The sequence below is a fragment of the Schistocerca gregaria genome, chromosome 2 (assembly GCF_023897955.1).
Source record: "Schistocerca gregaria isolate iqSchGreg1 chromosome 2, iqSchGreg1.2, whole genome shotgun sequence".
In the NCBI taxonomy this organism is placed as follows: Eukaryota; Metazoa; Arthropoda; class Insecta; order Orthoptera; family Acrididae; genus Schistocerca; species Schistocerca gregaria.
In genome coordinates, this window is record NC_064921.1 from 621,192,226 (window position 1) to 621,205,659 (window position 13,434).

General features: G+C 46.2%; 1 protein-coding gene across 1 annotated transcript in view; it reads left to right on the forward strand.

The window, feature by feature from the left end:
• The first annotated feature begins 2,854 nt into the window (after positions 1-2,854).
• LOC126334608 (uncharacterized) overlaps positions 2,855-13,434 on the forward strand; it is a 90,117-nt gene continuing 79,537 nt past the window's right edge. Inside the window, exon 1 of the mRNA XM_049997011.1 lies at positions 2,855-2,991. Within this exon, the coding sequence (XP_049852968.1) occupies positions 2,869-2,991 (123 nt within the window). The 5' untranslated portion in view covers positions 2,855-2,868. The remainder of the gene's footprint in view (positions 2,992-13,434) is intronic.

Genomic DNA, 13,434 nt, shown 5'->3' on the forward strand with positions numbered 1-13,434 from the left:
CACATCAATATGACCACCTGTCAAAACCGTGAGTGAGGACCTTTTGCAGGATGATCGGCTGCGAGACGTGCAGTAAGAGAGTCAGTGAGGTGCTGGAAGGTACAGGCAGAAATACGGTGCCCAGCGCCGTGGGCAGCTGCGCGGTTCCTCGGTTGGGGATCCGCGGCGCGAATAGCCCGATCGAGGTGGTCCCACAGATTCTCGATCGGGTTTAAATTCAGCGATTTTAGTGGTCAGGGGGATTATGATAGCCGATAGGTGTCATTGTGCCGAGGAAAAAGAAACTGTATGTATGGGTGGACATGGTTTCCAAAGATGAATACTTCTGTTGATCCATTGAGTCTTCCAGAATGAGGAGATCACCCAGGGAACGCCAGAGAAATGTTCCACAGGCCATAACGCTCCCTCCACCAGCCCGGAACCTTGTCTTCCAGACGTTTCACGCAGTACACGTCAACAGCTCTCTGCCTGATGGAGTGTGTACGACACGATTCAGTCGAAATGGCCACCTGTGGCCACTCAGTGGACGTCCAGATCCGCTACCGGCGTGCAAATTCCGGCCTTCGTCGACGATGGACAACAGTCGGCACGGGTGCACAAACCAGGCACCTGCTGCAGAGGCCCATACGCAGCAACGTTCATAGAACAGTTCTCGAGGGGACCCTGTTTGTAGCCCCTTGCTTCATCAGGGCAGTCACCTGGTCAACAGTTGCACGTCTGTTCCCCCACACACATCTGTGCAGCTGTCGCTCACCCCTGTTATCTACTGCCCCTGGTCCAATACGACTACGACTGCACTCAAACTTCATGGTAGATTAAAACAGTGTGCCCGACCGAGACTCGAACTCGGGACTTTTGCCTTTCGCTGGCAAGTGCTCTACCGACTGAGCTACCCAAGCACTACTCACGCCTCGTCCTCACAACTTTACTTCTGCCAGTACCTCGTCTCCTACCTACCAAACTTTACAGAAGGCCTCCTGCGAACCTTGAAGAACTAGCACTCCTGAAAGAAAGGATATTGCGGAGACATGGCTTACCCACAGCCTGGGGGAAGTTTACTGAATGGGATTTTCACTCTGCAGCGGAGTGTGCGCTGATATGAAACTTCCTGGCAGATTAAAACTGTGTGCCGGACCGAGACTCGAACTCGGGACCTTCGCCTTCGTGGGCAAGTGCTCTACCATGCGAGCTACGCGAGCACGACTCACGCCCCTTCTCCACAGCTTTACTTCTGTCAGTACCTCGTCTCTTACCTTCCAGACTTTACAAAAGCTCTCCTGCGAGCCTTGCAGAACTAGCACTCCTGGAAGAAAGGATATTGCGGAGACATGGCTTAGCCACAGCCTGGGGGATGCTTCCAGAATGAGATATCCTCTCTTCCAGGAATGCTAGTTCTACGAGGTTCGCTTGGTAGGTAGGAGGCGAGGAACTGGCAGAATGGAAGCTGTGAGGAAGGGTAGTGACTCGTGCTTGGGTAGCTCAGCTGGTAGAGCACTTGCCTACGAAAGGCAAACATCCTTAGTTCGATTCTCGATCCGGCACACACTTTTAATCTGCCAGGAATTTTCACATCAGCGCACACTCCGCTGCAGAGTGAAAATCTCATTCTACGACTGCACCGTTTTCCGCGTCCCCTGACAAGGAGGGTGTTACAGAAAGGTACGGCCAAACTTTCAGGAAACATTCCTCACACACAAATAAAGAAAAGATGTTATGTGGACATGTGTCCGTAAACGCTTAATTTCCTTGTTAGAGCTCATTTTAGTTTCGTTCTTCCACCTTCACTCAATGGTGCACGTTATCATGGTTTCGTACGGGATACACTACCTGTGCTGCTAGAACATGTGCCTTTACAAGTACGACACAACATGTGGTTCATGCACGATGGAGCTCGAGCACATTTCAGTCGAAGTGTTCGTACGCTTCTCAACAACAGATTCGGTGACCGACGGATTGGTAGAGGCGGACCAATTCCATGGCCTCCACGCTCTCCTGACCTCAACCCTCTTGATTTTCATTTATGGGGGCATTTGGAAGCTCCTGTCTACGCAACCCCGCTAGAAAATGTAGAGACTCTTCGTGCTCGTATTGTGGACGGCTGTGATACAATACGCCATTCTCCAGGGCTGCATCACGCATCAGGGATTCCATGCGACGGAGGATGGATGCATGTATCCTCGCTAACGGAGGACATTTTGAACATTTCCTGTAACAAAGTGTTTGAAGTCACGCTGGTACGTTATGTTGCTGTGTGTTTCCATTCCATGATTAATGTGATTTGAAGAGAAGTGATAAAACGAGCTCTAACACGGAAAGTAAGCGTTTCCGGACACATGTCCACATAACGTATTTTCTTTCTTTGTGTGTGAGGAATGTTTCCTGAAAGTTTGGCCGTACCTTTTTGTAACACCCTGTATAACCGGGCGACTGCTAGTACTGCCACCAGCTGTCAGTGACGGTTATTGCATATTGACGTCGAACATATCCGGTGGTCACATCAATGTGACTGGACCGTGTAGAACCAGTGTACAGAAAATGTTTGAATGACTTACAGATACATTAATTCTCTACGACCCAATTGAACCGACTGCTGCAGGTACAGGGCACGACGGCTCGAGAAGCTCTGCAAACTACTGTTTCCCTCAAAGGTTCCCACCACCGTGCGGATACATCGGCCGCGCACGGCTAGCCTTGCTTGCAGAATCGCTGTACACGGAAATCTGACGTCAATCGGCGGAGATTGCTTAATTGGAACATACAGTGGCGCGCTGGAGATGTGACCGATAGCGGGTCTGCGGTTGCGACACGTGTATGTCGTGCCACGAGGGGGCGGGGTGGGTCACGCGACGGTGGGAAGCGCCCCGCAATATGACAGCGGCGCGGGCCGGCACAGGCGCACAGCGGCGGATCACCATGAGGGCGACAGCAGCGGCGGCAGTGACGGTGGCGGTGGCGGCGTGTCTGCTGGCGGCGGCCCGGGCCAGCGACGAGGTAACGCCTGCGAGCAGGCGGGCAGCTCGTCAGTTCTCACAAGTCAATACTCACTCATTAATGTTGTTCTTGTGGTTTTCAGTCCTGAGACTGGTTTGATGCAGCTCTCCATGCTACTCTATCCTGTGCAAGCTTCTTCATCTCCCAGTACCTACTGCAACCTACATCCTTCTCAATCTGCTTAGTGTATTCATCTCTTGGTCTCCCTCTACGATTTTTACCCTCCACGCTGCCCTCCAATACTAAATTGGTGATCCCTTGATGCCTCAGAACATGTCCTACCAACCGATCCCTTCTTCTAGCCAAGTTGTGCCACAAACTCCTCTTGTCCCCAATCCTATTCAATACCTCCTCATTAGTTATGTTATCTACCCATCTAATCTTCAGCATTCTTCTGTAGCACCACGTTTCGAAAGCTTCTATTCTCTTCTTGTCCAAACTATTTATCGTCCATGTTTCACTTCCGTACATGGCTACACTCCATACAAATACTTTCAAAAACGACTTCCTGACATTTAAATCTGTACTCGATGTTAACAAATTTCTCTTCTTCAGAAACGCTTTCCTTGCCATTGCCAGTCTATCTTTTATATCCTCTCTACTTCGACCATCATCAGTTATTTTGCTCCCCAAATAGCGAAACTCCTTTACAACTTTAAGTGTCTTATTTCCTAATCTAACTCCCGCAGCATCACCCGATTTAATTCGACTACATTCCATTATCCTCGTTTTACTTTTGTTGATGTTCATCTTATATCCCCCTTTCAAGACACTGTCCATTCCGTTCAACCGCTCTTCCAAGTCCTTTGTTGTCTCTGACAGAATTACAATGTCATCGGTGAACCTCAAGTTTTTATTTCTTCTCCATGGATTTTAATACCTACTCCGAATTTTTCTTTTGTTTCCTTTACTGCTTGCTCAATATACAGATTGAATAACATCGGGGATAGGCTACAACCCTGTCTCACTTCCTTCCCAACCACTGGTTCCCTTTCATGCCCCTCGACTCTTATAACTGCCATCTGGTTTCTGTACAAATTGTAAATAGCCTTTCGCTACCTGTATTTTACCCTTGCCACCTTCAGAATTTGATAGAGAGTATTCCAGTCAACATTGTCAAAAGCTTTCTCTAAGTCTATAAATGCCATCAACGTAGGGTTACCTTTCCTTAATCTATCTTCTGAGGTAAGTCTTAGGATCAGTATTGCTTCACGTGTTCCAACATTTCTACGGAATCCAAACTGATTTTCCCCGAGGTCGGCTTCTATCAGTTTTTCCATTCGTCTGTAAATAATTCACGTTAGTATTTTGCAACTGTGACTTATTAAGCTGATAGTTCGGTAATTTTCACATCTGTCAACACCTGCTTCCTTTGGGATTGGAATTATTATATTTTTCTTGAAGTCAGAGGGTATTTCGCCTGTCTCATTAATCTTGCTCACCAGATGGTAGAGTTTTGTCAGGACTGGCTCTCCAAAGGCTGTCAGTAGGTCTAATGGAATGTTGCCTACCTCCGGGGCCTTGTTTCGACCCAGGTCTTTCAGTGCTCTGTCAAACTCTTCACGCAGTATCATATCTCCCATTTCATCTTCATCTACATCCTTTTCCATTTCCACAATATTGTCCTCAAGTACATCGCCCTTACATAGACCCTCTGTATACTCCTTCCACCTTTCTGCTTTCCCTCCTTTGCTTAGAATTGTGTTTCCATCTCAGCTCTTGATATTATTTAAGAAGTGCCTTGAAAGCGACTGGTAAAATGTGTATGCCGGACCTCGAACCCTGAACTGTGCTTTTCGCAGCAAAGATACTACTGAATAAGCTATTTCTTATATTTTTTCCATTCTTCCTCGCTTTGCGAAATGGTGGAACCGGGTTACCTTCTGTGTGGAAGCAAACACCTAGAGTCCGTGCAGAATAACGTGGACTGTAGATGCACAGACCGCAAGGTGTGCACAGGGGCAGCAGTAGTGGTGGAGGTTACCGGCAGGTGCTGTAGGTGAAATACTGAGCGGAAGAGGGGAAGTGGCTTATAAACTAAAGCCTATTCTCAAATTTTTTGTACATATTAACTAGAAGCCACCCCCCTCCCACCCCCTCCCCTCATGCCCACACTTGCATGGTAACCATTCAAAAAGATATTTCACCTCTGGATTTGGATTGGATTGTTTGAGGGAAGAGACCTAACTGTGAGGTCACCGGTCTCATCGGGTTAGGCATGGATGGGAAAGGAAATCGGCAGTGCCCCTTCAAATCAACCGTCCCGGCATTTGCCTGGAGCGATTTAGGGAAATCACGGAAAACCCAAATCAGAATGGCCGGACACGGGATTGAACCATCGTCCTCCCGAATACGAGTCCAGTGTGCTAACCACGGCACAACCTCGCTCGGTATATGTCACCTCTGCTTTGGTTAGTATCTAAATACAATTCTGCTGAAAATGCAGCGATTTATTTTCGACTGGCTTATTAACCATTGGTAATATTCAGAGAAGCATCACGAGTGGCCAATTTTGAGTAAAACTTACACGTCACTCTTGCTGCCATTTTAAAATTTGCATACTTTGCCAAAACGTAGCGGAATTTACACAGTCTTACCTCATTTACATGTTGTGCAGAGGCAATTGCAGGAGAATTCTGAAACAGTGCTTCATTAAGTTTATTAAATGTGGCGCTGAGGAAAAACAAGGTCAGTAACTTACGAAAAAGCACATCATCAGTACAAACTAAACGAGTAGTGCCTTGACTTTGGTTGTTTCAAAATCCATAGCATTTCTCGTTTCACCAGCTGTCGATGGACCTTAAAAATTACATTCTTGAATCGAAAAAGTCTGTAGTTGGTGGAATAACGCGGTACATAAAGAAGTTTTGCATAATAAACAAATGGCAAGGTACTCTCCTCTTTGAGTGCTATCATTTACCAAAACCTCATATCGGTATCTCAAACGGTTTATGAAATATGAGGGCCGTTGCGAACATTTGGCTCTGGTTTTATCGCTGTCGCACTGCGATCGCAAGTGAGTGTGCTGCATCAGATTAATTTTCTCGAGATTAGATACAGACAGAGACAAAAATTCAATATGTTAGCTGAATTTCATATTTAACAACATCTTATGTAATATGCATCAAACGCAAAATCGTACTGAGCCCTACTTTTCATTGTAAACTTTTTCGAATTTCGTGCGGTGTCTTACTTCCACATAAATATCACATTAATTATTGCCATTAACGATAAGACGGCACATCATCAATAACCTAACATATGATAAGTACCACAAAAATGGAAGGTTTTTCCTGAACAGTTTTTGTAAAATCGTTTGAGAAAGACTGCATGGCATGCGCCTCGATTCTGTCATCGCTGACCAGCCGGAAGATGGCCTCCCCTTTCGAACAAAGAAATGAACTCGCCCAGTGCCTTGGGCGAAAATTTATCTCTGCGTATCCATCACCATACCCCTCGCAGACTCTACTACCCTCCTCTCTGTCTTGCCTGATCTTAAAGCAACGAATTCAGTTCTCACTACAGACGTGATTCGACAGTGATTTTAATAATTAATTACCATTTAGAGAATAGACTTCATTCTCATTTTTTATATCCAGAATTGTCACCAGACTTGGTTATGGGTCGAAAATGTATGTTTGTCAACATAACTGTTGGACATTCTATGAATAGAGATAACATAGTAAAATCAATTTATAACAGGCTTTGAAGAATTTCATACATCTACATACATATAAATGTATACACATATATGTATTGTATATAGCTATGTATGTATACACGTACATATACACACACACACAAACATATCCATACAAATTATAAAAATAAATGTTTGTATGTATGTATATGCATACGATGTGCTATCCAAAATTTTCGGGATTGGTGCTGCCGATTGTTAAAAACCTTACCTTTGGACTACTGGTCACCATCACCCTCAAAGTAGTTCCCATCCGCACGTACACACCGATCCCAGCACTTCTGCCACTGGTCAAACATTTTTTGGAAGTCCTGTACTTTGAGGTGTTTATCACTGCCAGTGATGCTTCTGGAATCCTTTCAACTAGATTTTCAGTTTTGGGAATAGTGCAAAGTCGCAAGGGGCCAAATCTGACGAGTACGGTGGGTGGGGTACAACAGCCATGTTGCTATTTGACAAAAAGGTTCAAAAATGGCTCAGAGCACTATGGGACTTAACGTCTGAGGTCATCAGTCCCCTAGAACTTAGAACTAATTAAACCTAACTAACCTAAGGACATCCTAAACATCCATGCCTGAGGCAGGATTCGAACCTGCGACCGTAGTAGCAGAGCGGTTCCGGACTGAAGCGCCTAGAACCGCTCGGCCAGCCAAAAAGGTCCTGGTGAGCAAGGACATCAGACAGGGTGCGTTGTTGTGATGCAGCAGCCAGTTCCCTTGATGGTAAAGTTCAGGCTTCTCCGCACGTTTTCACGGAGCTGTCACAAAACATCACAGTAGTACACAGAATTCACTGTTTGGTTGTGGGGGACGAATTCTTTGTGCACAATTCCCTTGGTATCAAAGAAAACGATGATCATTCTCTTCACTTTGCTCTTCATCTGTCTCCCTTTTTTGGGTCTTGGAGAGCCCAGGCTCTTCCACTGGGACGATTGTTGCTTTGTCTCTGGGTCATAACTGTAAATCCAGCTCTCGTCACCAGCGATAACCTGTGATTGGAAGCCTGGATCATCAGATGCCGTCTGATGAAGGTCTGTGCACAGTTCAACACGCTGTGCCTTCTGATCCGCAGTCAAGATCCTTGGCACATGTTTTACGGTGACATGATGCATGCCCAATTCATCAGTCAACAGTCGTTGACATGTCCCACAACCAATACCCAATTCATGCGCAAGATCTTGAATGATTCACCGTCGATTCGCACGAACCAACTGTTGAAGTTTGGCAACAATGTCTGGCGTTGTGTGGCTAACAGGCCTTCCAGTGTGGGTATCTGTATGGCCGGCCCTGAACCGAGGATGCTACTCAAACACAAGCATCAGGCTCAGGCTCTGCCCTCCAAACACTTGTTGAATCATTGCAAGAACTCCGTAGCACTTTTCCCGAGATTTGCACTTAATTTGATACACATGCGCTGTTCTGTTTGCGGATCCATCGTAAAATCGCCACATACCAAACACAGAGTATTACGGAAAGCACTGTGGGCACACAGGAATATCACTCCGCACACTGACTCATTAGATATGCAGCTCTCGCCACCTAGTGGTGCAAAAATCTACTACTCCTACTTTCCAGATGGCAGCACCAGTCCAGAAAATTTTGGATTCCACCTCGTATGAATACTGATGGCAAAAAAAAAAAAAAAAAAAAAAAAAAAAAAAAAAAAAAAAAGAAAAATACGCAACGCCAACAAATAATTAATGAAGAGCAATGAAAATTTGGGAACACATTTCTCTAGGTAACATACGTAACTTATTAACATTGCAATATTAGAGGTTACTCTAAGCATGAGATACGCCACTGAAAATGCGAAATGCTGGTACATTAATAACTGGCGAAATTGCCAGGATGTTGAATACAAGCATTCAAACATGCATGCATTGTGTTGTACAGGTGCTGGACCGCAGTTTGTGAGATGAAGTTCCATGCCTGTTGCACTTGATTAGTCAATACCGAGACAGTTAATGCTTTTTGTGGATCAGATTTGAGTTGTCGTCCGATATGTGCCATATGTGCTCGACTGGAGACAGGTTTGGTGATCGAGCAGGCCAAGACAACATGTCGACAGCAGCAGTACGTGGGCGACCGTTATCCTGTTGGAAAACACCCCCTGGAATGCCCTTCATGAATGGCAGTACAACAGATTGAATGACGGGATTGACGTACAAATTTGCAGTCAGGGTACATGGGATGACCACGACAGTGCTCCTGCTATCATACGAAATCGCACCTCAGACCAGAACTCAGCGTGTAGGCTCAGCGTGTCTAGCACGCAGACAGGTTGGTTTCAGGCCCTCAACTGTCCTCCTTCTAACCAACACACAGCTGTCACGCTTGGAGCTGTCTGTGAAGTAACTGATTGTAACAGTTCATTGTGTTACTGTGGTGCCAACTGCTGCTCGTGTTGCTGCTGCAGATGCAGTACGATGCGCCAGAGCCGTACGCCGAACACGATTGTCTACCTCTTGGTGGTGCCACGTGACCGCCTTGCAACATTCCTGGCGATTCTTTCTGCAATATCGTAGAAGGAACATGCAGGTTCTTATGAGCCGATTACACTGCCTCGTTCAAAATCAGTGGGCTGTTGACAACGGGGTCCTTGTCCCCTTTAAAGGCATTCTACATTGACATCAATTCCTGAATCTCAAAGGTAACTAACGCTCACGATCGTTGTAGTGCGTTTTTAAAACAAACCTGATTTGCATTTTCATAGTGGCGCTGTCTGGAAAGAATCACTATGGGGGTAAGAACCACCGACATGTCAAAGGGAGTGAAGTTGGACTGTAAAAGCAGTTTAGCCCACGATGCGCGAATACCAACATTGTGGTTATCCAGTATTTGAGAAAGAGAGCACTCAGAGAGTTGCAACAAACTTTACACATAATTTCAAATCTTTATGAAAATTTTTCTTGCTGACAACCCTCACAAAATGACGAAAGGAAAAAAGTTTATTGCTTACTAAACTTTCACTGTTCATGCAGTAAAACTGCCATATGAGGCATGATATTTTAATTTACCAATTGTTTACTCCTAACTGTATAAATTTTGAATGTACGAGAAAAAATTCGTCATTGTAGAGGCGTAATACAAAATTGTTAAGGCTTTCGTGGCCACTTGTTGACAAACTGCCTATTGGCTTCTGTTTCGGGTTTTACGCCTCTACGTGGAGGAGATTTGCAGATAGTACCGACGTCTTGACCAACGACGGAAGAAGAAAGCACGACTGATGTCCTCTCTTGCCGTTCTGTCACGGTGCCGAGATGAATGTGCTACACCGAAGTTCTTGAGATGTAGGCGCCTATTCACCACCGCCCAAGCACATCGTATCTACGACAGAATGGGACGCGCTTTTCTTCGTAAGCGAATACATACGACACGGAGAGACTTGGCAAGAACGGATCAGGAACTTCTGGGCATTTTATATCAACTAAGTAGCGGAATGCATCGAGACGACTTGGACAAGATCGATAGCATCACTCACAGGAGCATGCAGAACGAACTCGAGCGCTGCACCGCGCGACAGAAGAAAAAGTTTGAAAGATGCCGGAAGCAGACCGAGAAGGCGTTTCCCGACATGTCACACACAGTGGTCAACCTCACTGAACGACAATTGACCGAAGAGGAAGTGTCTGTTCTTCAAAAAGGAGGGACTTTCGCTGTCATCCCGAGAACTATACCTATAGAGGACATCATTGCCAACACCGGAGCAGCCATTCGGACCCTTCCTTGTGAAAGGGCAGAGGAAATACGCACTGAAACAACCAGGATACTGCGCCGAGCAAAACCACCAGCTTGCAACCTGAAGAAAGGAGAAGTACAAGCCATTAAGAATCTCAACGCCGACAAGAGTACATTGGTACTGTCTCCCGATAAGGGGAATGCGACCGTCGTAATGAAGACCGAAGAGTATGAGCAAAAGATCCGAGACCCATTAGATCCGACGACGTACCGAAAACTAAGCGCAGATCCGACGCAGCGTGTCACACGGAATACGAATCGATTAATCAAGGCGTCTTCTCTGCCGGCGGACATACAGAGAAACCTGCGCAACACAGAAGCCCTACCACCTCGGCTGTATGGATTACCCAAGATCCATAAGAACAACGTTCCACTGAGACCGATCGTTAGCGCTCCTGGCTCACCGACATATAAACTGGCAAAACACTTGGCCTCTCTGCTCCAGCCACACGTGGGGAAGACCGACACATACATTAAGGACTCAGGACATTTCATTGAGAAGCTGAAGAAACTAAAACTTGCACCTAACGACATCCTGGTCAGATTTGATGTTGATTCGTTATTTACGAAAGTGCCAATCAGTGACGCTCTGGAGCACATCGGTTCCATTTTCACGCAAGACATCAGAAAGATCTTCCATGCATGCCTCACCGCGAGCTATTTCACGTGGAATGGCGATTTCTACGAACAGCTAGATGGCGTCGCCATGAGTAGTCCTCTCAGTCCAGTGGTGGACAACTTCTTCATGGAACAATTCGAAGCATAGCCACTGGACTCGGCGGCTTGCAAACCTAAGGTGTGGTACAGGTACGTCGACGATACTTTCGTGGTGTGGAGCCATGGTGAAGAACAGCTCGGTGGCTTCCTAAGACACCTGAACAGCCTCCATGCCAACATAACATTTGCCATGGAAGTAGAAAAGAACAAGATGTGCTGGTCACAAGGGACGGCGAAAACCTGGTACACAGCGTGTATCGAAAACCGACACACACGGACCGATACCTGCACAAACTGTCAAACCACCACCCGAGTCAGAAAAGAGGCATGATTAGTACGCTCGTAACGAGAGCAGGACGAATATGTGAGCCGCAACACCTCAAACGAGAAATGCAACACCTGGAAACTGTCCTGAGGAGCAATGGGTACTGCACAAATGATATTAGAAGTGTAACAGAGCCAAACACTCGGCGAAGTAAGGAACCAGAAAAAGAAATGTCGGGTACGGCCTTTCTGCCATACATTCCCAGAGTGACGGACAGAATCGGCCGTATAATGCGCAAACACGGCGTAAAGACGATTTTCAAACCGACGAGGAAGATCAAAGAGTGTCTTAGATCGGCGAAGGAGAAAAGAGACCCACTTGCAATGACGGGAATATACCGTATACCATGCAAATGAGGAAAAGTTTATGTCGGAATGACTGGACGATCCATTAACACCAGGATCAAAGAGCATAAGCGACATTGCAGATTGGGTCAGGTAGAGAAATCGGCCGTGGCAGAGCACGCACTGAATGAGACCGACCACGTAATAAAATTCACCGACACGGAAGTTCTGGCTGTAGAGAAGCACTATCACACGCGCTTGTTCAGAGAAGCTGTAGAAATACAAAAACACGCGAATAATTTGAACAAGAAAAAGGAAAGCCTTAAAGTAAACGGATCCTGGCTTCCCGTACTGCAGCGAGTGACCGTCGCAGGCAGCAAGAGGAGAACCGCACCGGAAATGACAGCGGAGAAGACCTCGGACGTTGGCGCGCCAGGTACATATAGTCTTCGACCGCGAGCTCGGCTCCAGTTCACCACCGGCAGTGGAAGGTGAAGCTTTGACACTGCCAGCCACTCATGCTGGCGAAACGTCAGAAAATTCATTAGATGAACGTTGGCCGAAGAACCCGAGACAGAAGCCAATAGGCAGTTTTGTCAACAAGTGGCCACGAAAGCCTTAACAATTTTGTAAAATACAGAACGTAGGTACGTTTGAACATTTTATTTCGGCTGTTCCAATGTGATACATGTACCTTTGTGAACTTATCATTTCTGAGAACGCATGCTGTTACAGCGTGATTACCTGTAAATACCACATTAATGCAATAAATGCTCAAAATAATGTCCGTCAACCTCAATGCATTTGGCAATACGTGTAACGACATTCCTCTCAACAGCGAGTAGTTCGCCTTCCGTAATGCTCGCACATGCGTTGACAATGCGCTGACGCATGTTGTCAGGCGTTGTCGGTGGATCACGATAGCAAATATCCTTCAACTTTCCCCACAGAAAGAAATCCGGGGACGTCAGATCCAGTGAACCTGCGGACCATGATAAGGTGCTTCGACGACCAATCCACCTGTCATGAAATATGCTATTCAGTACCGCTTCAACCGCACGCGAGCTATGTGCCGGACATCCATCATGTTGGAAGTACATCGCCATTCTGTCATGAAGTGAAACATCTTGTAGTAACATCGGTAGAACATTACCTAGGAAATCGGCATACATTGCACTATCTAGATTTCCATCGATAAAGTGGGGGCCAATTATCCTTCCTCCCATAATGCTGCTCCATACAGTAACCTGCCAAGGTCGCTGATGTTCCACTTGTCACAACCATCGTGTATTTTCCGTTGCCCAACAGTGCATATTATGCCGGTTTACGTTACCACTGTTGGTGAATGACGCTTCGTCGTTAAAAAAACGCCTGCAAAAAATCTGTCATCGTCCCGTAATTTCTCTTGTGCCCAGTGGCAGAACTGTACACGACGTTCAAAGTCGTCGCCATGCAATTCCTGGTGCATAGAAATATGGTACGGGTGCAATCCATGTTGATGTAGCATTCTCAACACCGACGTCTTTGAGATTCCCGATTCTCGCGCAATTTGTCTGCCATTGACGTGCGGATTAGCCGCGACAGCAGCTAAAACACCTACTTGGGCATCATCATTTGTTGCAGGTCGTGGTTGACATTTAACATGTGGCTGAACTTTTCCTGTTTCCTAAAATAACGTAA